Source organism: Panthera leo, chromosome A1 (assembly GCF_018350215.1).
Source record: "Panthera leo isolate Ple1 chromosome A1, P.leo_Ple1_pat1.1, whole genome shotgun sequence".
Classification (NCBI taxonomy): Eukaryota; Metazoa; Chordata; class Mammalia; order Carnivora; family Felidae; genus Panthera; species Panthera leo.
Window position 1 is genome coordinate 24,123,555 of NC_056679.1, and position 26,457 is coordinate 24,150,011.

The 26,457-nt window shown below is 37.9% G+C and overlaps 1 protein-coding gene across 4 annotated transcripts; it reads left to right on the forward strand.

Annotated features, from left to right (window-relative positions):
- The first annotated feature begins 228 nt into the window (after positions 1–228).
- ESD (esterase D) lies at positions 229–25,914 on the forward strand. 4 transcript variants are annotated; one of them, XM_042918292.1, is made up of 10 exons: positions 230–370; positions 3,967–4,029; positions 4,568–4,642; positions 5,218–5,306; positions 9,767–9,865; positions 12,330–12,454; positions 13,494–13,613; positions 15,391–15,489; positions 17,513–17,680; positions 25,006–25,914. In XM_042918292.1, the coding sequence occupies exons 3-10, from the start codon at positions 4,575–4,577 to the stop codon at positions 25,084–25,086; spliced, it is 849 nt and encodes a 282-aa protein (XP_042774226.1). In that variant the 5' UTR covers positions 230–370; positions 3,967–4,029; positions 4,568–4,574; the 3' UTR covers positions 25,087–25,914. The 4 variants fall into 4 exon arrangements, with proteins under 4 accessions (XP_042774485.1, XP_042774393.1, XP_042774226.1 ...); XM_042918382.1 differs by lacking the exon at positions 230–370 and adding an exon at positions 432–722; XM_042918551.1 differs by lacking the exon at positions 4,568–4,642 and having other exon boundaries at positions 229–370.
- The last annotated feature ends 543 nt before the right edge of the window (positions 25,915–26,457 follow it).

Sequence of the window (26,457 nt, forward strand, 5' to 3'; positions counted from 1 at the left end):
AACCCTTTCCACCAGTTAAGTGGGGCCAGACCTCAGGCCTCCGGGAACAACCTGGGTCGGTGGACGAGCTGGTCCTTCACGAAGGGACGCTAGGCCAGGAGGAGCAGGAGGAGGAGCCCGCGACAGCTGGGCGGCGGAGCAGCGCGCGGTGAGGGAGGGCGGAGACGGTGTGGCGGAGCCGAGGGGGCGTGGCTGTGGCTTGACCCCGCGCGGGAGAAGGGACACAAGAGCAAAGACCCGTAAGTGGGCGGGCCCGACGGGGGCGTGGTCAAGGATGGGCTCCCCCAAACGTTGGCCCCGGCGGCCATGATGAGGCCCCGCCTTTGCGCTCCAGCGGCCCCCCCTTTCCTTGCCGCCGTGATTCCGAGAGGTAAGACTGTCTGGACTGAGGCCTGAATGTCCTCGGCTCGCCTGCCGTTCGGACTGCACCCGCGACGCGGCGGGGCCTGGTCCGGGCGGACGTTGAGACCAGTGGCGCCGCAGGCTTGAACGCGGAAACTGCGGCCGGGATCCCGCCTGCGATCGAGCCGAGGCCGGAGGCCGAGCGCTGGGCACCGAGGCCAGGACCTTGGCTGCAGACGCAGGCCTCGTCCCGAATCCGTTTCTTTCACTGAACTTCCAAGAATGGGGTGCTCGGGCCTACGGTCTCCGCGACGTTTATTTAGCGCTTTCCATTTTGCATAGATTTTCCCCGCCCTTTGACCCGATCTCTACTGCACGAGGTAGATGTGTACCCAGTTTATAGAGAAACAGACCCCAAAGCGCTAGTGACCCCGCCAAGGGCCCCGTTCAGGGGTCAGCGAGCGCTTTGGACGTCTGTTAGTGTCGTAAATGTTTTGCGAGTTCTGGAGGGGTCTGGAGGGCACCCCTGAAGGCGTTGCCCGGGAGCTGGCATTGGAGCGGACCTTGAAGGAGGGCATTCAAAGTTGCTGGAATAATAATAACTAACATTTGCATGCATATCATAGTCAGCAGTGTCACAACCAGTAGTGAATTAACTCATTTAGTCTCGGGAGCAATCACGAATATTCTAACGTATTAGATATTATACATATTAGATATACGTGGTGAAGCCGGAATTTTAACCTGGAGAGTGTGGCCCCGGAACCTACTCTGAAATTGTTAAACCATAGCGTTGAGTAAAGCCACCCAGTGGAAACATCCAGGCTGTACTAGGATTGTGCATAATTGAGTTTGACTGATTTAAGGTAATAGAAAGTGAGGCCAAAAAAGTAATGTGGGACCGTTGAAGACAATTTTGAGAGCGAAGTTAACGTGTTTGGAATTCGTGGATGCTGTATTTTTTCCTCCCACGGTGGATTAGAAATGTATATGTGGGCCAGCCATGTGAATGTTTATAAAGGAAAAGAGATTATGCTTAGTACCGCAGTTAAAATGTGACCAAAGTATATTACCAAAGTAGGGCAAGTATTATATATATATACCAAAATAAACCAAAGTTTTATTCGTCTTTATTTACCTTTTGTCATTTCTTCATAGTTTCAATTTTATGAAGTTTTAATGGCCTCAAACCTGAAAATATATATATAATTAGTTGCATTATTTTTCGTTTCAATAACTTAGTGGGTTTCAACCACTAGGAGAGTCGGATAAGCCCTACACCTGTAGCAGCAGCCTGGAGATGGCCAAGATTTCTCTTCTGCTAGTTAATGTGGGCAGGCTAACCATGTTTTTAAAATTGATAGAACATGCTTACCACAACTGAATTATACACTTAAAAATAGTTAAGGCAGTAAACTTTATGGTATGTGTTTTTTATCACAGTTTTTAAAAATAAAAAATAAATCAAAATAACCAGCAATTGCATGCAGGCCATGTTAGGCCTGAATATGTAATGTGTATAGGTATCCATTAAGCAATAAATTCATGTATTGAAGCCCTAGGCTTCCATGCAGGATTGATTTTAGTGGGATATACAAGAAAGAAACAAAGCAGGAGCCTAAGTTTTCATTTCTTGTGTATAATTAGGATGATAGCAGTGAGAATTCAAAGGAGTAACTTTAAGACATTTCACACATCGACAGGCATGGATGAAAAGAGAGGCAAACAAAGGAAAGAAAATGGTTTGAAGGTGGGACACAGACGCTTCATTTTAGATGTGTTGAGGGTTTTTTTTTTTAATTTTTAATAGTTTATTTATTTTTTGAGAGAGAGAGAGAGAGCAGGAGGGGCAGAGATAGAGGTAAAGGTAGAAGGCTCTGCTCAAGCAGGCTCTGCACTGTGAAGAGCCCCATGTGGGGCTGAAACTCACAAACCGTGAGATCATGACCTGAGCCGAAATTGAGTCAGATGGTTAACCAACCTACTGAGCTACCCTGATGCCCCAGATGTGTTGAGTTTTGTTAACAGGTGACATATCTTGGAAGAAGGGTCCAGCAAGACATTTAAATTCTGGCACTAATGTGTGAGAACGATTGGATCTAGAGATGCAGAATTTGATTCTTCCACCTAGAAAATGTGGTAGAAACATAGGGAATGGGGAGGTAGGGCAAGTGCGTGTGAAGAGAAAAGGAAAGGGAGAAGGGGCAGGAGTAGGAGAACCCGGATCTTGAGTTCTCTCTGAGGCGAGGATTGGTGCAGACAAAAAGGCAAGTAGCATTTGGTCGGGTAAATTTATATTTCTTATATGTTACTTTGAAAGTTGGATGAGGGGCACCTGGATGGTTCAGTTGGTTAAGAGTCTGACTTTGGCTCCAGTCATGATCTTGCGTGGTCTGTGGGTTCAAGTCCCATGTCGGGCTCTGTGCCAACTGCTCAGAGCCCAGAGCCTGCTTCAGATTCTGTGTCCCCCTCTCTCTCTGCCCCTCCCCTGCTTGCACTCCGTCTGTCTCTCTCTCAAAAATAAAGAAATGTTAAAAAACAGTTTTTTTAAACTTGCATATAATTGGTAGTCTGAAGTTAATAAAATAAGTTATTCATTAATTCAACAAATAATTATTAGTTATCTCTTATCTACTAGATGTACCATGGCCTGGGAAAGCAGACAGTCCTTACTAAATTTAATAGGACATCCTTATAGACTAATTCAGCAAAAAAATTTATTCCTTGCTCTTATGTATATATGCTAAAATTATACATCTGTCTTTGTCAGTGTATTATTTGTTAGGATCATGAATAAGAATAGCTGAAGTTAATAGTCAATAATTAATAACATTTATAAACTTTGTTAAAAATTGATCTTTTATAGATTAAATGCATACACCTGTGATAGAAGGTAATGTCTCTGTAATTGTAAACCCTAATCCTATAAAATTAGTCAATCTCAGAGTGTCTAATAAAGAGAGTATTTAAAGACCCTCCAAGGAAAGGAGAGCATAGCAGTAGAGTAGACGTCCTATTGTCAGGCTTCCTGGTTCAAATCCCAGCTTTCCAATGCAAAGCTAAGTATTTGGATTTACTGAGGACATTACTAAAAGATGGAATTTAAACTAATTTTTTTTAATTTTGCAAAGACATTTCCAAGATTAACTTTTTAAGATTATTGTTAAGTATTTTTTTAGAGTGACCCTAACACCACAACTGATCAGCGTACTGTAGAACCCAGCATATCAGTAGAAATTATGTAGAACATATTCATTGAGAAGAAAACTAGAGTGGTAATACCTGTTTCCAGTTTCTGAGGATTTTCTATTCAGTGTGTTTGGCTGGTCTGTAATAAGGAGGGGGAGGGAACCTTCCTCAAGAGATACAAATCAGAAGGTTCTTCTTTGCTCAGCAGGCACTTATGGTAAGGATGCTTTTCCAGCTTTTTTCGTATCATTAAAAATTAATAATGTGTGGTATTTTAACATTTAAGTTTAAAACTATTTATGACATTTAAAAGATTTATTGGAGAGAAAAGAATTACCAAACTTCAAAATCTCCCAACGATAAGCTGCACTTTTAATTCACTAATGTTTTTAAAAGGAAAATTGTTGATCTAAAAGCTGTACATTGCTTTCTCAGAAAAACTCTCCTGGGACGAGGAATTTGATCGGGGTGAGCATATCACAGAGTGGCGATCACGCTGTAAGTGCTCAATAAATGTTTTCACTTACTGTTATCAAAATGGTTATTGTTACATCATTCTCCTCCCATTTTAAAATCAGCCATAATCAGTAATACCAATTCTTTGATTCCTTTGTTAGAGTTGACAGGTAAACTATTAGCAATTTTTAAAAAAAAATTTTTAATGTTTATTTTTGAGAGAGAGAGAGTGCGCACATGAGCAAGGGAGGGGCAGAACGAAAGGGAGATAAAATAATTAAAATTCTTTCTGAAAAGAATTTGGAGCAGTCCAGAAAAAGAAAAAAAAAAAGCTTGTTAATAAATTAGGCAAATTAATAATGACATACCAAAGTACTAAAGTTTCCTAAAGTGCATAACAAGTATAATTGTGTGCATGAAAGTGAGTCAGTTTCTTAATATTATTTATCAGAGAAAATTAGCATGTGAAAAAATATTCTAAGTGGAAAACAGTTGCATGTTTGATAATCTATCTGAAAATGAGTTTTCAAATTTTTCAAGAATGAATGTAGAAATGAATGAGCTTGATCTTTACTAATAGGAGAAGAATGGCATTGAAACAGATTTCCAGTAACAAGTGCTTTGGAGGATTGCAGAAAGTTTTTGAACATGACAGGTAATAACTAAGAAGATCTAATTTTAGATATCTTTCATCCTGCTTCTATTTGATTCCTTAATAGGCCCATGAACGATCACTGTTGCACAAAATTACTGTTTACGTAGAAAAATGCATATAGTTCTTATCAAAATTACCTCATTTGTGATATTAGTGATTATAATACAATATGAGTGACAAACAAAGATGTGGTACATTTCAGTGCCCATGAGCAAAAATGCAATTTACGATCTTTAGAATTCATTTTTTATAAAAGCTGATTTGTTATTTCATACATTTCTTTAGAAACAGAAAAAGTTTCTCTTTTAGTAATATTAGTGCTACATTGAGGATGTTACATTTATTCTTTTAATTTATTCCCCCATCCCCCAAGTGACTTACATGCCATGCACAGCAAAGACTCAAGTTGGTTAATAGATCAGTATGCTAATTTGGCCCCATTCTTTAAGGATCAAGTTATGTTCCTTAAATATTGGTAGAATCACTTATTTTGTACATTAAAACACTTATTTTTATGTTTCTGTCTTAACCAGTCTGAGGTATTGATTTTTTTGTTGTGGCTGTTAAAATTTCAGTGTTGAACTGAACTGCAAAATGAAATTCGCGATCTACTTACCACCCAAGGCAGAAACTGGAAAATGCCCTGCGCTGTATTGGCTATCTGGTGAGTATTATGCATTTAAGTTTTGGAAGGAGTTTCTTTTTGTTTTTAACTGGTTCATCTTACTCTTTTATCTTGATTTCCTCGTGTGCTTTCTGAGCCATTTATAGGACTTTAGGAGCCTCTTATAGTCAACTCTTACTTTATCCTGAGAATAACTTCAGCCCTATGGAATTACATTTATTTCACTTCTTTTAAAATTAAACCAAGTAATTTAACAGAAAATGTAAAATTCTGGACTCATTGGCAAGAGCTTGGAAATGTTACTTATTCAGGCACCTGGGTGGCTCAGTCGGTTAAGCATCCGACTTTGGCTCAGGTCATGATCTCGCGGTTCGTGGGTTACAGCCCCGTGTCAGGCTCAGGACTGACGGTGTGGAGCCTGCTTGGGAATCAGTCTTTCACTTGCTCTCGTTCTCACTCTCTCTCCCTCTCTCTCCCTGCCACTCCCCTGTGCATTCTCTCTCTCTCTCTCTCTCTCTCTCTCTCTCTCAAAAATAAATAAATAAATATTATTTTTAAAAAAGAAAGAAAAATTACTTAACTTGTACCTACCTAAGAATTTTGGAAGTCTATGGAGATTTTACCACTCAAATAGAACAATATTAGGTAAAACACCAGAGCACCCACGATACACTACTTAGAAACTACCAGCAAATAACTTTTTTATAGCCTTCTCTAGAATGTTTTAATTGGACTCCACCAATCTTCTCTGGCAACAGTTTGGGAAATCACAAAAGAATACTAAAGCTTCTTAAGCAGTGGTGAATATTAAAGACTATAGGATGGATTATGAGACAGTAAGGCTTTGCCACCAGTAGTTTGAAGCTCCCTGCTAACTTATTTCACAAGATGTTGTTGGTATTTTATCTTTAGAAGCAAACGTTGTAAGGAGACACTCTGTAGAAATCAAATTATATCATAGAATGCTCTTTTTGTTACCTTAAAATTGGTTATATCTTTGATTTTAATAAATTCCCACTTACATATGTTTTATCAAGGATCATCCCCAAATACCAGTCTTTTAAAATGAAAATACATATTTCATTTTAAAAGGTAAAAATTTTTTAAGTAAATAAATAAAAGGCAAAAATTAAGTGTCTGTGTGGTTGTAACTCAGCGGCCCATTTCTGTGTTTGAAAAAAGCAATCTGATTTTGCTAGAAAAGCAACAAGTATTGCCAAAAGCAAAAGAAAGAACAAAATTGCATGTTTGTTTTAGAAACAGTATTGTATAGCTGAAGACCACCTTAGAAAATAGGTAACTGGGGCGCCTGGGTGGCTCAGTTGGTTGAGCGTCAGACTTCAGCTCAGGTCACGATCTCGTGGTTTGTGAGTTCAAGCCCCGCGTCGGTCTCTGTGCTGACAGCTCGGAGCCTGGAGCCTGCTTCGAATTCTGTGTCTCCTTCTCTCTCTGCCCATCCCCTGCTTGTGCTCTCTCTCTCTCTCTCTGCCTATCAAAAATAAATAAATGTAAAAAAAAAAAAAATTAAAACAAACAAAAAAAAGAAAATAGATAACTATTCTGTAGGCCCAGAGAAGTTATACATTACCCAAGATCCCTTGACAGAGTGAACAAGTTGTCTGACTCATAGCCTGGCACTGGATTTAGTCCTTCTCTTATTCTTTTCGCATTTTGTTTTCTGGCGGCAGCTGCTGGAGACCTGTCTCTTGGCTGAAAGAAAGATAACCAAATCAGAAGTACCAGGAGGGTATTGTGTAAGAGGTACTATAATAATAAGGCCCTAAATTCCTAAGCAGAATTGAATCTGTCAAGACCTATCATCTGAGCTTTATGAGTATAAAAACTAGAATCTTTGTTTACATCACATGACAGCACGCTTTCCTTAGTGAGAGGCTGAAGAACAGATAGACCTTGGAAATCAATGCTTGATTTTCTTTTAAAAAAAGTGAGATCGTCTGATCAATATACTTGAGAAATAATGGCAGAAAATTTTCAGGATGTTTATTTCCAAGTAGGTTGAATAGGAAAACACTGACAAGGATTTATGTCAGTTGTTATATTTGCAAAGTTAACAAATTAACTAAAATTAGAACATCCAAACTGAAATTGTCAAAGATGGTCCTGATGGTGTGGTTTACATCTTTCCCAAGCTAGGGTGACCTTCAGAATAGCCATATACTCAAGAGAATTGAAAATACGTGTCCAGGGGTGCCTGGGTGGGCGGTAGAGCATCTGACTTCAGCTCAGGTCATGATGTCACGGCTCATGGGTTCAAGCCCTGCATCGGGCTCTGTGCTGGCAGCTCAGAGCCTGGAGCCTGCTTCTGATTCTGTGTCTCCCTCTCTCTCTGCCCCTCCCCTGCTCATGCTCTCATGCTCTGTCTCTCAAGAATAAATAAACATAAAAAAAAAAGAAAATATGTGTCCATACAAAAACTTGCACATAAATGTCCAAGTATTACATTATACATTTGCTATTATAAATAGCAAAAAAAAAAAATGGAAACAAACCGATAGTCCATCAACTAATGAAATGATAAGTGTAGTATGTCCATACAATGGAATATTAATTCAATAACAAAAAGTAATGCAGTCTTTATAGATGCTACATACTACATGGGTGAACCTTGAAAACCTGCTAAGTGAAAAAAGCCATTCACAAGAGACTACATATTGTTAAATTCCATATGTATGAAATGCCTTGCATAAGCTAATCCATAAAGACAGGAAGTGATTACCTAGGGCCGTGGAGGGAGGGTTGGGTGAAAATAGGAGCGACCACAGATGGGTATGGGGTTTCTTTTTGGGGTGATAGAAATGTTCTAAAATTAGATAGTGGTAGTGTTCCATAATTGTAAATATACCAACAGTCGAGCTGTATACTTATATGGCATCTGAATTCTACCTCAATAAACCTGTCAACCAACAAAAAAAACCCTCAAAGCTCTTCATAGAAAATATAGTTGATCTAGTGGATATTAATTCGTAACCGTCTTTATACTTGTGAGAGTAATTCTGCTAGTAGAATTATCTTCCCTTCTAGGAGTCTACAGTTTATTCCCTCCTACATTAATCAAGGAATTTGTGTTCTGACTAGAAAACAACAAATTTTTCTCTGGTCTCTAAACATTGACATTTCTTAAGCGTAAGACACTGCACTGTGTCTGAGGCACAATTCAAGGCTTTTTACATGTTACCACATTTAATCCTCACAGCCATAGTATAAGATAAACATAAGCAGTATTATCCCCATTTTTCAAATGAAAGAACTGAGACTTAGAATATTCAGCTTACTTGCCTAATTTTGGTTAGGCAATGAGTGGCTGAGTAACATCTTTAGAATGAGATCCTGTCTGAAATCCTTTTCAGACATTCTTTTTACCTTGCCTCTAAACACATTTACATTAAGGTCAGCAAGAGTGCTAACCTTTTAGCAGTATTTGGGGCAGCTCTCCTTCGTGATACGGCTCCAGAATCTCTGGAAGACGTACTGGGAAGGAACATGGTAGACAAACAAGGACGCTGTACTCCACCATGACTAGTGAAAGTAGGTATGTCCTCACATTTTAAACATAAACTCCCATAACGCTTTATACCATGACACTTGTAACTTTGTATCTTGTAATTATGAATTTAATCTTCATTAGCAACTATTTCATAAGTCCCTGTGCTGGCTGTTAGGGGATAAATAGAAACTATTAAAGTGTTCCATAGTTAATTCATTCTGAGTCATGCGTACTAGTAAGCTTTGATGTTGCTAATCATCAGATGTAGTGGAATATTTAGCATCGGACACGGGAAAAGGTGTGTTAGGTTGGGCAGTACTTAGCTCAGTCATTTATTGCCAATTTATTCTTGGCCATTCTCACGTCATTATAGTGTTGGGCTCCTATAGTAAGAAAATTCAGTCATCTCTTCGATCACATGTCTGAAAAGGCTAGATAGTTAGGAAAAATGGAAGAAACAGCTGTAAAAACTGGGGCTAAAATTTAAGGAAGGTACATGGCGACCATTTCTCTTTTAAATCAGTGAAGAATACAGAGATGATCAGGCAGAATTTTGTAGCTGAGGACTACTCATATATAAAAAAATTATAAGTTATTTATAGTATTATGGTGACTTATTGTATTTATGTTTTAATGCAGGAATAGTAACACATTTAATTGGCATGTTTGACAGCACCCCAGTGGGGTTGATATAACATTCTCCAGTTTGAAAAATTCTGATTCCCAAATACATCTGGTCCTAAGGATTTCAGTAATTAAAACTTCAGTGAGTGACTTTGAAAGGACAGCTATGGGAGCATTTAACCTAAGACAGTTCTTGATTAATACTGTTGTAAATTTTACAAGAAAGGGAACTTTATTATCTTCTTTAGAATTATTTCTTTAAAAAAAAGCCTTTTATTGATAGTAAGTGAGCTCGTTTTCCCATATCATACAGGGATTAACTCTTATCAGCTATCCACAGTATAGCATGAAATAATCTATTCTTCTGCAGGCTTAACTTGCACGGAACAAAATTTCATATCAAAGTCTGGTTATCATCAAGCTGCCTCAGAACATGGCCTTGTCGTCATTGCTCCAGATACCAGCCCTCGTAAGTGTTCTCGTTCCAGATATTCTTTGTAAAAATATGAATCTTTAAAGTATAAGTTGTGTAACGCTATACAATGTATTTCATATTTTTGCTATTATCTCAACCTTTCAGGTGATAATCATGATTATAAAAGACTGTGCTATATATTTTCCTCATTGCGAATTTTACTCATGACATCACTCTTACAAGAACAGACAGTTTTGCTATTCCCATTTTATAGATGAAGACGCTTCAAAACAGAGATTGAGCAACTTGGTTAATATACCATATTGGCACCAGTGCCAAAAGAACATACGGTGGATAAGAAGTTTTTCTGTTTCAAAGATAAACTGCCTTGTCACATGAAAATTAGGTTTTTTTCATCCTCTCTTCATCAAACAATCATACAGTGAAATATGCATTCGTTTTAATATAAATAACTAGAATGCTTACATTGAAGAAATGAAAATATCAAATATTTGAAAACTCAGTCCATCAGAATTAAAGCTTACTTTGTGACCCTAGAAGTGTCAGGAAAAGGAATTTACTTGTCTTTAATTTTTTAAAAGTGTACTTATTTTTAAGAGAGAGACAGAGGGGCGCCTGGGTGGCTCAGTCGGTTAAGCGGCCGACTTTGGCTCAGGTCACGATCCCACAGTCCGTGAGTTCGAGCCCCGCATCGGGCTCTGGGCTGATGGCCCAGAGCCTGGAGCCTGCTTCCAATTCTGTGTCTCCCTCTCTCTCTGGCCCTCCCCCGTTCATGCTCTGTCTCTCTCTGTCTCAAAAATAAATAAACGTTAAAAAAAATTAAAAAAAAAAAAAAAGTGTGAGCGGGGGAGGGGCAGAGAGAGAGAAGAGAGGGAGACACAGAATTCGAACAGGCTCCAGGCTCTGAGCTGCTAGCGCCAGACGTGGAACTCCAACCTGTGAACTGACCTGAGCCAAAGTCGGATGCTTAACCTACTGAGCCACCCAGGCACCCCTGGGAGTGGAATTTAAACCATGGGGGAAGGGAAGGGGAAAAATAGTTACAAACAGAGGGAGGGGTGCAAACCACAAGAGACTCTTAAATAGAACAAACTGAGGGCAGATGCGGGGGGGTGGGGGGAATGGGTGATAGGCATTGAGGACGGCACTTGTTGGGATGAGCACTGGGTGTTGTATGTAAGCCAGTTTGACGATAAATTATGTTTAAAAAAATGGCAGCTAAAACTATCTGGAAGATAAATGGCGGGCCTTAGGAAGTAGTGCATTTCCTTTCATAGCACATATAATACACCAAAGCAAGACAGGTCTCACTAGAAATGTAATAAAAAATTTAATTCAGGGGCACCTGGGTGGCTAAGTGTTGGTTAAGTGTCCATCTCTTGATCACAGCTCAGGTCTTGATCTCAGGGTCATGAGTCCAAGCCTCACATTGGGCTCCATGCTGAGTGTGGAGCCTACTTTTTAAAAAATGTAATTCAGAGTACTATCAAAAATGTTAAATGCCTAGGAATAAACTTTAAAAATATGAAGAATTATTTTTTAAAAGAATTGCAAAACATGCCAAAGGTCATAAACGAAGTCTTTAATAAATGGAAAAATGTCGTGTTCCTGGATGAGTAAACTAAGTATTACAAAGAGGTCATTTCCCTGAAATTACGTATTACCATAATTCTATTAACAGTCTCAGTTGGCTTTTTAACTACCTAGAAGTATATAAAATAAAACCTAATAAATTTTAAAAGATTATAAGAAAATCCCATTGGGGGATGAATAAATAGGGGAAACATGATGGAAGTGATTCCAAAATACATAAAGAGACATTTTCAGTGCGAGATAGTGAACTCAGCACAAGCATCTTGTCTCCCTTCCCTTGGAAAGAAGTGTTGGTAATGGGGGAGGGGTCATCAGAGAAGGAATCTCAGCACATTTTAGAAGGATAGAGGATATAAGCCCTTTGAGAGGTGAACAGTGAAGAAGCATATATTCAGAATACATAGGGGTGCCCTGGGTGGCTCAGTTGGTTGAGCAACCAACTTCAGCTCAGGTCATGTTCTCATGGTTTGTGAGTTCAGGATCTGTGCTGACAGCTTAGAGCCTGGAGCCTGCTTTGGATTCTGTGTCTCCCTGTCTCTCTGCCCCTTCCCTGCTCACACTCTGTCTCTGTCTCTCTCAAAAATAAATAAACTTAATTTTTTTTTTTTTTAAAGAATACATTGGAGGACATTTCATTCACAAAGAATGTCAGTGTGCCTCACCTTGGCAGTGAATTCTCCAGCCTGAAAGGGCAATCCCTCCCTTGCCTCATTGACTAGAACTAGTCACGTGGCCCTATTGAGGGACAAGAGGGCCAGGAAGTATGTGCCCTAAGAGGCAGAGAACTGCAATAATTGGTGATCAGCTCAGATGCAAATGAACTTTCAGATTCATTTAAAAGTGTGTTACGAAATACAGGTTATCACTACGAAGTAGGTGAAACCACAGGGTTTTCCCTTGATAGGTGGCTGCAATATTAAAGGAGAAGATGAGAGCTGGGACTTTGGCACTGGTGCTGGGTTTTATGTGGACGCCACTGAAGATCCTTGGAAAACTAACTACAGAATGTATTCTTATGTAACCGAGGAGGTAATTTCATTTCTGTTGTACTTATTAACTGACGATTGCCAATAGTTTGGTTTGGGACACAGAGTCCTTCTAGTCCTGAGAATTTTAAATTGGGGTGTGGTAGTATTGAATCTATTTGGTACATATTTATTATCTTAGTGAACATTCTAAAGTTTACTTGTACAATAGTCTTATTACAATTGAAGTTAACATTAAGTACACTTTTAAAGAGGGTAATAATTATATTGACACCTTTATACACTACCCAGAGGATACAAAGAAAACAATATATAAAAAAACTTTTCATTTCTCTGGCAGCCGGTTCATTCAGACATATTTTATAATGATTTACCAAGGCTTAGTTAGAAAGGATAAATAAGTAGCTAAATCACTGCTTCTGTTAATAATATTTATGTGTAGTTTATGCATTTTTCTAAATTTTGCATATGTACATCATAAAACTCAATGATACAAAATTTTAATCATCCATTATTCTGCACCCCAAATAACAACTATGTTTTGGTATATTCCAGACTTTTTTCCTATGACTAGTTTTCCTAGAATTATAAAAGTTTTTTTCATGTTCATTTTTTTAATTGTATAAAACAAACATTTTCTAATACTCTGTTGGTAACATAACCTTAATAATTTCATAATATTATATCACGTGTCATAATTTACTTTTTTGTAATATAGGATACTTATATATTTACATAGATTTTTTACTGTATTAAGTTTTACTGCATTGAGTGTCTTTATGTATCATTTTCCCCCCTAAGGACTTTTCCCTTAGAATAGATGCCAAGAAGTGAATTTTAGACATTTTAAAGGTTCTTTCTGCATCATTTTCTTTATGCTGCTTTCCTAGAAGGATGTACCATGTTTTCTCCAGTGTTACGTTAAGAATCCTTGTCTACCTGAGATTTTTATTTTTCCATCTTTATTAGTTCATACTATTGTAAGACTAGATTTGGAAGTATTGATTGTGTAATTATTTTATATAACTTTGGAAAAGTTTAAACTTCTCATACCTTCTGTCATATTATTAAATTCTCTCTAGCTTCCCAAACTCATAAATGCCAATTTTCCAGTGGACCCCCAAAGGATGTCTATTTTTGGCCACTCCATGGGAGGCCACGGAGCTCTGATATGTGCTCTGAAGAATCCTGGAAAGTACAAAGTAAGATTACCGAAGCTTCCAGTGACAAGTATTTCTCTTGGATAATATCATAATAGCACTTTACAAAGAGCAATAGTAGGATATTATTATTAGTACTGGGACTAAACTTTTCTAGTGTTGGGAATGAGCTGTAGGGGAAGAGCATTAAACTGAACACAAAATTATATGCTCCAGAATCAGAAGTATAGGAATTCTATCACATTTGGTCTACTAAAAACATTATAAAGCAATTTCTACTGCTTCTATTCAAACTGTAGCTTTCTCGGCTTTTTTTCCCCCCCCAAGTCGTATTCTTGTTACTATTGCAGTATATATCACATTTTTACCAGGAAATATATTTGTTAATTGAGTTCAATGTTCTGAGGGAAGAAGAAGATATTCATGATTTGTGAAAGTGAAGAATTCTTTCTTCTCAGTGCCTTGGATGAAAATTGGATTGCAGCGTAACTGATAGATAACATCCTCAGTCTTTCCATTCATTTATTTGAAACTGTATAGCTTTACTTTTTTGTTGTTTAAACGAGCCAAGTTGGAATGACCACCCTATGTAGAACGTCTGACTGGCAGAGCAGCATACCATCGTGTTGCAAAAGGCAATGTTGAAACAGGCATAATCTCAGGACTGCTTCTGTCTTTAAAATCACAGGGCTGTCGGATACCTCAAGATTTGTTTAATCCATTTCCTTCCCCCAGAAGGAACTTCTTAGTCGTTTCAGGTGTGCCACTGAGAAGTGAAAATACTTCTTACGGCAGCTTCTTATTGCGGCATCAAATATTTTTCTTTTAATAGGCTTTGCTGTATAAAGTTGAATTAATTCAAGTCCTGGCAGTGGGTTTTTAATAAATAAATAAATAAATAAATAAATAAATAAATAAATAAATAAAATGGTCTTATATTTTTGTACATAAGGCAATCCGTTTATTACGTTTGAGGAAGAAAATCAAATTCAGTTGTCTTTTTGTCCTTTAAAAAAAGCGTTAGACTTTGATAAACCTACACAGTGATAAGTGCTCTGAAACTGAGCGATTCCATCTCTGCCACTTACCCAGTGAAAAACAACATTGCATGGGGCTGCCTGGGGGCGCGGTCGGTTAAGTGTCTCATAGTTCGTGAGATCAAGCCCTGTGTGTCCAGCTCCACGCTGACAGGAGATGGCTTGGGATTCTCTCTCCCCACCCTGGCTCACATACTCATGCGCTCTCACTCTCTCGCTCTCTCTCCCTCTCCCTCCCCCTCTTCCCAAATAAAAAATAAACTTTCAAAAAAAAAAAAAAAAGAAAAACAACACTGCTTAGAACCCAAAATTGTGTTGTATTAAAATTCTGCCACATTTAATGGCATTGTTCAGTGCTTTCTTGGTCCTGTTTAAAGAGAAAGAATGTGTCTCAGATTTAATAACCTCACAAAAGTAGGTACGAACTGTTTTATATCACTACGAATTAATTTTAAGTGGAAAAAAGGAGTAGAAAGTCTGAACATAAACTTGCATTTGTGCTTTATTTAATGAAATGTAATGTTTTGCTTTCCACTATGTTGGCACCTATGGTTAATTAGCTCTCTTACTTGAACACATGAGAGATGTATCATGGAGAGGGCCTGCTGTCCCAGCACATATGATAACTCACAGAGAATTGTTCACAAGTAGTTTTCATGGCAAGTCAGAGTTTATAAGCAAGTTGCAAATAAACTTTTGAGTTTTTAAGCAAGTTGCAAATATGTGTTCCTGTTTGATTTTGCAAAATATAACTTGTTTTTAAATTTCCTTTGTTTCTGAAGTCTGTGTCAGCATTTGCTCCAATTTGCAACCCAGTGCTCTGTCCTTGGGGCAAAAAAGCCTTCAGTGGATATTTGGGAACAGATCAAAATAAATGGAAGGTAGGTACTGGGAAGGCCGTCTTAATGTTCATTTTTAAGTTTTCAAATTTGTGAAAAAGCTACATATCGCAGACATTATATTCCTAGCTCACTCACAGATGCAGAGCTAAAAATAATTAACAAAAGGAAATACATATAATAATAACAAAAAAGCCTTTTTCTCATTGTATTGAATTGTGGCAGACATTCTGAGACTACATGTTTTTTCTGCTAATGATTAATTTACATGTTTATTTCTTAAGTAACATTACCAAAAAATACCACATTTTATCCCTAAATTTAGATTTGCCTCTTAACCCTGTGCTCATTTGTACAACAGGAACCATGAGTCCCGGCCTTTTAATTGTTTCATGTATCTGTTTCAAAATCCAGCATCTCTCAGATTGAGATAGTCAATTCCAGACTTAAAAGCCTTTAAAAATAGATATTGTGTAATGTACATCTATGTGAACATTCCCAATAGCAAGATTGCTTTTTGAAGCATGGGAGCAGATGCTTCAAAATGAAAATTAAAAATGGCTCTCTCTCGAGACTCATTTGACTTTTGTGCAGAAATAGACTATTTGCAAACTTCACCAAGAGTCTGAATATTTTGCAAATGTACTCATCATCCTATGCATGTGAACAAGTAGGAAATACTTGAGTGGGGGGAAGAGAAAAACTTTTTTGTCTTACTGTTGTGTGTTCCAGGTCATTCACCCGTGCATCTCAATTTTATTTAAGATTGGTCATTGAAATTCTAACAAAGCAGAGGTTTAATCCTGTAGTCACTAAATTAGAATCGTGTTTTGCTTAGGCTTAGATTTTTGTTACAGTGGAAGAATGCAGAACGTGATTACTATTAGGCAGTTTGAGAGCTGACAGTGCACATACATCAGTGTTAGCAGTCCTTGCCACTGTGCAGAGTCTGTGTGGAGTTCTGAGACCTTAGGTCACAAAAGTGATCACCTTTCCCATCCACACGGGGCTTAGGGTCTCATAGAAGTATTGAGCAAAAGACCAGCTGGTTGGGAGAAAGGAAGGGAGAGGTAAAGGCACAGGTAACCAATAAAGGAATCTATAATTTTTCTCCAAGTGACAGTAGATTTTACTACATTAACTGTGTTGTGTTTAGGCTATTATTTAATTTACTGTTGGAATAAGGAGCCCATGCAGAACTATGAAATCACAGAACTTAGAACTAGTTGGACTTTATAGATCCCCTTCCACTCTCTCCTTTAAGGTTAAAGAAAGCAAGTCTTAATAAAGCATGATACTTTAGAAGGGGAAATCTTGGGGGTTTTGTTTGTCTTGATTGGTGCATGGAAACTGTGGCTAGTGAATATATATGAATAATCAAGAATACTTAAAAGTGGATAATAAAATATAAAATTCTAACTAGTCGCAGCTCCTGAGATCATAAATTTGAGGAGTTGTTTATATGATTCAGATTATTTAAATTAAATCTTCCTGAAAGCTCATGGGGATAGCAGATATTTGGTGCTATTCAACACCATAAAAGAGAAGGCTGAATGTACTAAAGCCAAAAAGAGAAGACAACAAAACAGACTGTTTATTGGAAACAAAGAATATCTGGAAATAGAAAAAGATACAAGGGAGTTAGAACAAAGAGTCAATTTGTGGTGGGATTCATAAAGGAAAAGATACGATGTGGGGTTTTTTGTTTTTGTTTTTTGGTTTTTTTTGTTTTTTTTTTTTTTTTTTTTTGGAGTTAAGAGATGATTAAAAACCTCAAAGGTTTAGAAGGGAAAAGGCTATATTCTATGAAAAATGCTGAGATTCAGAATTCTTGCCACTGGCTCAGGACTGCGTGGAAGTAGAAAAGAGGCTATAATTGGGACATAGAATTCTGAAGATCTTGTGAATAAAAACCAGGCAAACCAATGTAAAAAGTGTTTTCTGATTTAAAAGGCCTTCGAGCTTAAATGACTTTAAATTTCTATTTGGTTCTACTGTGGTATCTTCTGAAGAATATCTTTCTGGGTACTTTCAAATTTATTTTTCAGTGTTTTTCTTTTTCTAGGCTTATGATGCTACCCATCTTGTGAAGTCCTACCCAGGTTCTCAGCTGGACATACTAATCGATCAAGGAAAAGATGACCAGTTCCTTTCAGATGGACAGTTACTACCTGATAACTTCATTGCTGCCTGTACAGAAAAGAAAGTCCCTGTTGTTTTTAGATTACAAGAGGTGAGTCCCAAGAAACCTCAACTTGTTCCAAGTAACTATAAAAAAGCAAATCCAGGGGTTCCTGGGGGGCTCAGTAAGTTATGCATCCAACTCTTGATTTTGGCTTAGGTCATGATCTCATGGTTGTTCATGAGATTGGGCGTGGGGCCTGCTTAAGATTCTCTTCCTCTCCCTCTGCCCCTTCCCCCACTCACATGCGCTCTCTCTCTCTCTCTCTCTTTCAAAAAAACTTTTTAAAAAAGGCAAGATTCCGTAATACTTTATATTTAGAATTTGGAAAACTACCTCTAGTAAGATATTTTTAAAATTATAGTAAGATACTTAATGTGAAAGCCTTCTGATTAAATTAATGATATCTAAGACCAAATTCCATAGAAAAAAGAAAGCCTTTGGCAGTGAAAAGTGTTTATAATTTTTTGTATGGCCGTAGAACCAGTGAATAACAAGATTACTGGATATGTCTTTCTTTACACACATGTGGCTGTTCTCACAGGAAATAACAAGAATAAGCTTAATTACTCTTCACTTCGTGTACACCTTAACCTCAGAGGCTGTCAACCATTGGTCTCACACACATCCGCACTTTATACAGTTTGAGTTAGGTGCTAACCTAAACATTGTGCTGCTTGGCAAGTTTTCCTTGACTAAATGACTTTTGGTTATCCACTGCTCGCCTAACTCTATGCTAATACAGTTATAATTAAAGGAATTCTGTTTTTATTTTTAAAAAATTACTTATTTATAAGCTTAGAAATATATAAACAAAATATTTCAGGATGAAAAGTGAACACTGTAAATTACAAGGGATTGTGATTTTATTTTTTATTTTTTTAAATTTACATCCAAGTTAGCATAGAGTGCAACAGTGATTTCAGGAGTAGATTCCTTAGTGCCCCTCACCCATTTAGGCCATCCCACTCCCACAACCCCTCCAGTAACCCTCTGTTTGTTCTCCATATTTGTGAGTCTGTTACGTTTTGTCCCCCTCCCTGTTTTTATATTATTTTTGTTTCCCTTCCCTTATGTTCATCTGATTTGTCTCTTAAAGTCCTCCTATGAGTGAAGTCATATGATTTTTGTCTTTCTCTGATTGACTAATAACACTTAGCATAATACCTTCCAGTTCTAGCCACGTAGTTGCAAATGGCAAGATGTCATTCATTTTGATTGCCGAGTAATACTCCATTGTGTGTGTGTGTGTGTGTATATATATATATATATATATATATATATATATATATATATATACCACATCTTCTTTATGCATTCATCCCTCGATGGACATTTGGGCTCTTTCCATACTTTGGCTATTGTGGATAGTGCTGCTATAAACATGGGGGTGCATGTATCCCTTCGAAACAGCACACCTGTATCCCGTGGAGAAATGCCTAGTAGTGCAATTGCTGGGTCGTAGGGTAGTTCTATTTTTAGTTTTTTGAGGAACCTCCATACTGTTTTCCAGAGTGGCTGCACCGGCTTGCATTCCCAGTGATTGTGATTTTAAGTTTTATTTTTCTTGAGAGAGAGAGTGCGTACGTGCATGGGGGAGGGGCAGAAAGAGAGAATCTTAAGCAGGCCCCACACTCAGTGCAGAGCCCAATGTGGGGCTCTATCTCATGACCCTGAGATCATGGCCTGAGCCAAAATCAAGAGTCAGATCTCAACCAACTGAGCCACCCAGGTGCCCCGAAATGATTGTGATTTTAAAACCATTTTTATTCATGTTCAAGGGTACTGTGTCAGACACATTGATCTAAAACGTGTAATTACGATGATAAATGTCCAGATACATCTAGATCAATGTATAATGTGGCACATTGCAGTTTACCAAATGTTTTCACGGCATTAGGTCATTTTATTTTTATGTGACCACATGAGAGACCATTCTTGTCCTCTCCCATCTGTTTTTTTGTTTGTTTGCTCTTTCATTTTTTTCAACTTTTTTGTTGTGGCAGAATACCATACATAAAATTTGCCATCTTAATTATTTTCAAATGTACATGTCTTTGCTAATAAATATATTCGTAATGTTGCTCAGCCATCACCACTATCCGTCTTCATAACCCTTTTATCTTGTAAAATTGAAACTTTATGCCCATTAAACACCACATCTTCGTTCTTCCCTGCACCCAACCCTTGGCAACCATAATTCCCCTTTCTCTGTAAATCTGACTACTCAGTACCTCCTCTAAGTGGAATCATACAGCCATTTTCATTATTTCCTTCCTAGACTGTTCACTGCTAGTATAGAGAAATGCAGCTGATTTTTGTGTGTTGCTTTTGTATCCTGCTACTTTGGAGGCTTTAGGGTTTTGTACAGAGAAGAGCATATCATCTATGAACAGAGATAATTTTACCTCTTTCTTTCCAATCTGTATGCCTTTTATATCTGTTTCTTGCCTAATTGCTCTAGCTAGGACTTCAGTACTATGTTGAATAGAAGTGGCAGAGGTAGGTACCTTGTCTTGTTCCTGATCTTAGAGGAAAAGCTTTCAGTATTTCCCCATTTAGTGTGACGTTTGCTGTGGGTTTTCTAATATGGCTCCTGTGCATCTACTTTACGGGCTCAGAAAAGTAACCTGCGTATCTAAAGTCTCACAACTAGTTCACAGTAGAACCAGGATTGGAAGCAAGGTCACTTGAAATGAAAATACTTGACCTCCTGTCATCCGTCTAACCAATCCCAAGCACGGGAAAGCAGTGCTTCTGAGGAACAGAGGGATGGAATTAGTTAATACGAGGAGAACTTGTGCACAGCCTCCTCTCCGTCTAACTTATGCAACAGATCTGAACAATCTTCCTGTTTTTTTTAATTTCCCTAATATTTTGAACGTGTGAACAATTTATATAAATATACTGTGTAACATATTATATATATATATACACACACACACACACACACGAGGAAAAATATGTCAAAAACCAATATATTGGATATACCTTTTTCTCTCTGAGTGTCCCTCTTTAAGTAATAGGGTTTACTTAGATTAGTTAAAATACTTAAACATTTAATCACTTAAATTGCCTGTTTTAGATCAATAACCAACTTTGAGAAATCCAGATACTGATTTGACTGTAAAGTAATGCGTTTAACTGTATTAACCATAGCTATAAGTAACGTAACAAACCGTTTCTTTCCAAATGATTTCTTGGCACTCGCAATGTTGGATGCCTCTTCTTGCCCCTGTGAGGCTGTGCCAGGAAATTGTTTTGTTACCACCACCAACAGAGTTTCAGCCTGCCAACAGAGACTGAAAAATCTCTATAGAGCGTGTTATAAAAACAGCATAGAAGTAAAACACTGATGAAATTCTTAGAGGGGGAAAAAAATAAAGAAACTTTTTATTTCTGAAATGCTCATAGCCTAAACAAGTAAAAAACATAGATGGGTGTATTTAATGAGGAGTCAAGACAAAACATTCAATTCTGAAAACAAAAGAAAGCGAGAAAGTATTGAAATAACCAGTCACAGTCTTTAGCTCGGGCACAGTTTTTCATTCAATTTCCTTATGGCAAGGGCCACAGTCTGAAGGTTTTGTTTAGGCTTGTTATAATTGAATGAGCGACTGAGTAGACATGACTGGGCATAGCTTCGGCGAAGTTGCTTTCAGGTTTTCAGGCTGGCTTCCACTGACTTCAGATGACCTCAGGTCCGAGACTTTTACCTGCTTTATCATTTGCTTGTAAGTACAGTATAACTGTATTTCTTTATGAAATGGGAGTGGTGAAGAATTAAGTAAGCTGAAAAAAATGGGGTCTATATAGAAGTATGTGAACTGAGGAGAAAGGCAGAAAATTATTAGAATCATGTACATGCCTTACCCAACTTCATTTATTTACTTCTTTTTGGTGTTAAATCTCAGGGTCTTTTTTTTTTAATTTTTTTTTTAACGTTTTATTTATTTTTGAGACAGAGACAGAGCATGAACGGGGGAGGGGCAGAGAGAGAGGGAGACACAGAATCGGAAGCAGGCTCCAGGCTCTGAGCCATCAGCCCAGAGCCCGACGCAGGGCTCGAACTCACAGACCGCGAGATCATGACCTGAGCCGAAGTCGGACGCTTAACCGACTGAGCCACCCAGGCACCCCTCTCAGGGTCTTTTTGTACATACTCTGTACTGTCAGAAAAAAGTTGAGAGCTAAGTGTGGTGCATAGAGGCATTTGTATGATTGTCACCTCATAGAATTTTTCCTTTTCTGTTTTTGGCTTCAGTGAATCTAAATTGAAAAAGCACTAGATAGCAGAGTCCTGATAGTATACAAAGATCAGATTTTACTCTGAAGCCTCATTTGTCTAATTTTCAGTTTTAAAAAAGTTACACTGTGAGGGAAAAATTTCAGTGACCTAATGGAAACTTCCAGAAACAACATCGAAGCAAGGCTGTATACTACCTCTTCAAGTCCCAGGCCCTTTCTGAAGATTCATAGGTGATTTTGGCCTGTGCACTGCCTGTCAGAGAACAGTGAGAACATGGCACAGAATTCCAGAAGTGCAGGGATCTCTCAGGCATCCCTGTATCCTCATACTCAGCACGATTACCCAGCACAGACTCTCGGCATTGCTTATTAAGTAAACAAGTGAACACCTTTTCTCCACAGTCTTCTTTGTATTCTGAAGAGACTTAATAACCCAGGAATTCATATGTGCGCCTTTCTAATTGGGTCTGGAAAATATGTAGGAAAGCCCTGCCCTTTAGGACAAATGTTCATCATAGCTGCTGGAGCATTGCTGCTTTTTTGAGAGCCGAGTGAAGAATGAAAGAAATGTGTTCATTTATTTTTATACTCTGAGAGAGTCTTGCTACTGATGATTTTTCCATGTAGAGTGGGAGGTAGAAGAGGAAACCTAGGCTCTTTCAAGTGTCGCCGGATATATATAATTGTGCAAGCCGCCTAACAAACCAGAGCGATTCAGAGAATTTGATGAAAGGACCCACCCCCATTTAATCGTATTGATAAATAGATCATGACTAGTCAGGAATGACACAATTGGCTGAGGTTATATAAGGATCTTCTGTGTACCAGAATGCCAGTAGTTCAAATGTGTTCTCCTGCCTTTAACTCTTTCTTGCTCTGTCACACTGGCATTTTCTGTTTTCTCGTAAAGGTGGATCTTCTGTGAAAATATCATTATGGAAGTCAAGGGCACTGGTTTCGTACTTTAGATAAAACGTACTGTGTTTTGGCAGTACACCCCTGAGAGCTCAAAACTGTAACTTTGTTTTACCCTGGGACTTCTCTAATATAGTCATAATAATAATTTAATAAATAATAATAGCAATGGTAACAGTGACTACCCACTATGCGCTTGAAACTGCAAGGCATTAAACATCTTTGAAACTGCATAAAAATACAGCATACGCAGTCACCGTAGGGACTTGGCTCCTCAAGTGCTTGGGGCATCCATTCCCTTGCATCGGTCCCTATTGTCCATCAGATACATCATTTCATCTGTTAAAAACCAGCAGCTACTACTTGGGACTGTATTCCCTAGGGTTTGTGGATTGCAAATCATGGGCCTGGTTAACCTGGTAACAATTCAAGAATTCCATGAATGGAAAATGCTTTTCTTCACGTTTCTTTCTCTACATAAGAAATTGTTCTTTAGCTCCAAATTGAATTAACTGGGCCTCGTCTGATCGTTGAGAAATGTGAAGCCAAGTAATTCCAAAGGTCAGTCTCAATTTTGACAACGTTCCTGTCAGACTCACTTCTATGGTTCGGCCACAGTAAATAGAAGACAGTGCTTTTGAATTGCTTTGATGACTTTAAACTAGAACTCTTTATTAACTGCCCCGCATACTCCTGGAAGTAAGAGATGGAGAACGTTGACTGATTCGCTAAAACCTGAGGGATTTGCCTTGTTCCTTGAAACCCAGGGGATATTTTTATTAGGGCTCTTTTTGGTTCTTAAGTGCTTAGGAAAATTCCCATTTTCTCCCATCAGAGACCATTCACAAGATTAAGTAAAAAACTTAAAAATCTTAAGACTTTTATGTCCTTTCGGTGTATTCACCTTGCGTGTTCATTGTGTTTTGGAAGGGAGGCTGCCCCCAGATTACCTGCTGTTTAACCCCCTTAGGTTCTTCCCAGCTTAATTTTGTTTCTTTTTCCTTTAGAAAGCCTCTTGTTGTATTCAAGATGCCCCTGGGGGCATTGCCTCTCCATTGACCTGTATCAGTGGGGGTATTTTTAAGTTTTTTTGTTTATTTTTGTGAGAGAGAGAGCAGGGCAGGGGCAGAGAGAGGGGGTGGGACAGAGGACCCGAAGCAGGCTCCGCACGAACAGCAAAGAGCTCTACTTGGGGCTCGAATTTATGAAACATGAGATCATGACCTGAGCCGAAGCCGGATGCCTAGCGAACTAAGCCACCCAGGTGCCCCTTTGTCAGTGGATTTAATTGACCAGATAGTTTGAGATCCGTTTCAACTCAACTGCTTGGCAGAAAATTACATTTTCTTTCAGTTTCATGATTGTTTTCTAAGCAGTTTACTGACTTTTTTCCCCAGTGTGGTTTATTGCTAAGGGATGTCTGTTTGAATGAATTTTTCCTTTTTCCTCAAATGATGATGTGATAGACTTTTATTGAGTAGAAAGTAGAATTTGTAACAAAACTTTATGATGGCTGTGTTTAACTTCCCAGACAACATTTGACCATTGGATGTTTTTTGTTCTTTCTCTATATTGTTTATGTGTGCTTATTTTGCGTTTTAATACTTTCCGTCTTATCGATGTTAATGTGTTTCTTCTGTGAGTCAAAACTTCTTGCCTATGTTTCTGACTTCTTTAAATTCTGATTCTTTTAGCCCTTGTTAATAGGACCACCTGTATATCCTGTACATTTAACTAATGTGTCATTTCCTCTCTTTGCATAGTAATGACAGCATCTAGAAACTAAGCTATGCAGAATGTTTATTTTTCTTCATATTTTTGCTGTTCTTATGATGTTCAGAGAAAATGTTGAAGTACAAGTATAAGCTTGACTTTATTTGTTCGTTTATGTATTTATTTTTGAGTGAGTAAGAGAATGAGCTGGGGAGAGGGACAGAAGGAAAGAGAGTCGTAAGCAGACTCCATGCCAGTGGGGAGCCCCAACACAGGGCTCAATCTCACAACCATGAGATCATGACCTGAGCCAAAATCAGGAGTCGGACGCTTAACTGACTGAGGCCTGCAGGCACCCCTAAGCTTGATTTTGACTCTAAGCCTTCCTTATACTGTAATTTTTTCACTGTTTACAGATAATTAAATGACATGAGAGATATGTTTAATGTCTTTGATGTTTCTGAATGGAAAGTATTATGTTCCTCTCTTTTGTCTTCTAGGGTTATGATCATAGCTACTACTTCATTGCAACCTTTATTACTGATCACATCAGACATCATGCAAAATACCTGAATGCATGAAAAACTTCAGATAAGAAAATTTGTTCAGGATTATAAAATTGTAGTAAACAGAATTGCTGGGAAAAATGATTTCAATGCATTGGATTTCATAGTGCTAAAAATCATCATTCCATAATTGAATCACTTTCTGAATGAATATATAAAACCTGCTTTTGATTTAAAAGTTATTTTGCCAATGTTGGGAAATATTTAATACATTACAGCTTTCTCAAGGTCATTTGGAAATCATTGTATTAACCTCAGGCCACAGAATATGAATATAATCGCATTTAAATCATAGAATGTTAACTCAGGAATTGGTTTAAGAGGTAATTTAGCCTAAACCCTTCACTTTTCCAGACTTTAAGTCTGTGAAGGCATGGACTGTCTTCATTATGTTTATTGTTCTGTCTCTAGTATCTGCCAACCACTTGGCTTCTAGGAGGCATTTAGTAACTATTTGTTGTTGAGTAAGGAATGAGGCTCAGAAAGATTAAGTAAATTCTCCATCATTACACAGTTATTTGTGGGACAGCTAAGATTAGAAGCCAGATTTCATAAACCCAATCCAATGAGACTTCTTTTCTTATCTATTAAGCCAAACAGATTTGTGGACATTGGTTTCTGGGATTTCTCAAGAGACGAGAATTAAATAATAAGACTCAATCTGAAAATAGCTCTATGTAAGGAAAGTTGCTTCGTATGTTTCTGTAAACAGATATTTTCCTGTAGTTACATGCAGAAATTTAGCTTGGTGAGCTCACCAAGAAAAGTAATCAGTCTCTTTGTAAATACCAAATTGTGTTCCTTTTACAAACTTAATATGAATAAACTCATTTTGAAACATGATAGATGAAGTCTGACTATTTTATTTTATTTTTTTAATGTTTATTTTGAGGGAAGAGAAACCAGGGGAGGATACAGACAGAGGGAGACAGGGGATTCGAAGAGGGCTCCCTGCTGACAACAGAGAGCCCGACAGGGGACCCAAACTCACAAACTGAGATCATGACCTGAGCTGAAGTTGAATACTTAATGGACTGAACCACCCAGGCTCCCCAGATTATTTTAAAAACATTTTTCTATTAGAGAAGCATGAAGATTATACATTTTTTTTTCATTCCATTGTAGTTAACAGAGTATTGTATTCATTTCAGGTGTGTAATATAGTGATTCATCACGTCCATATATTACTCTGTGCTCATCAAGATAAGTGTACTCTTAATCCCTTTCACCTGTTTCACACAGATTATACATTTTAAACACTTGATAAGAATGCATGTTAATATGGTAATCGAAGAAGTCATCAGGTTCTTAAAGTTATCAAATCACATTTAAATTCACCATTTAAATGTGAATTAGATTGTACTAGAATTTCTTAAATTAGTGCTA

What these genes read in the sequence shown, in the direction of transcription:
- ESD (XM_042918459.1), top strand. Translation starts at nt 4,575, where the DNA reads ATGGCATTGAAACAGATTTCCAGTAACAAGTGCTTTGGAGGATTGCAG. An exon ending in AGAATCCTGGAAAGTACAAA is followed by an intron (nt 13,614 to 15,390) that starts GTAAGATTACCG and finishes TTGTTTCTGAAG; the next exon opens with TCTGTGTCAGCATTTGCTCC. An exon ending in CAGATCAAAATAAATGGAAG is followed by an intron (nt 15,490 to 17,512) that starts GTAGGTACTGGG and finishes TTCTTTTTCTAG; the next exon opens with GCTTATGATGCTACCCATCT.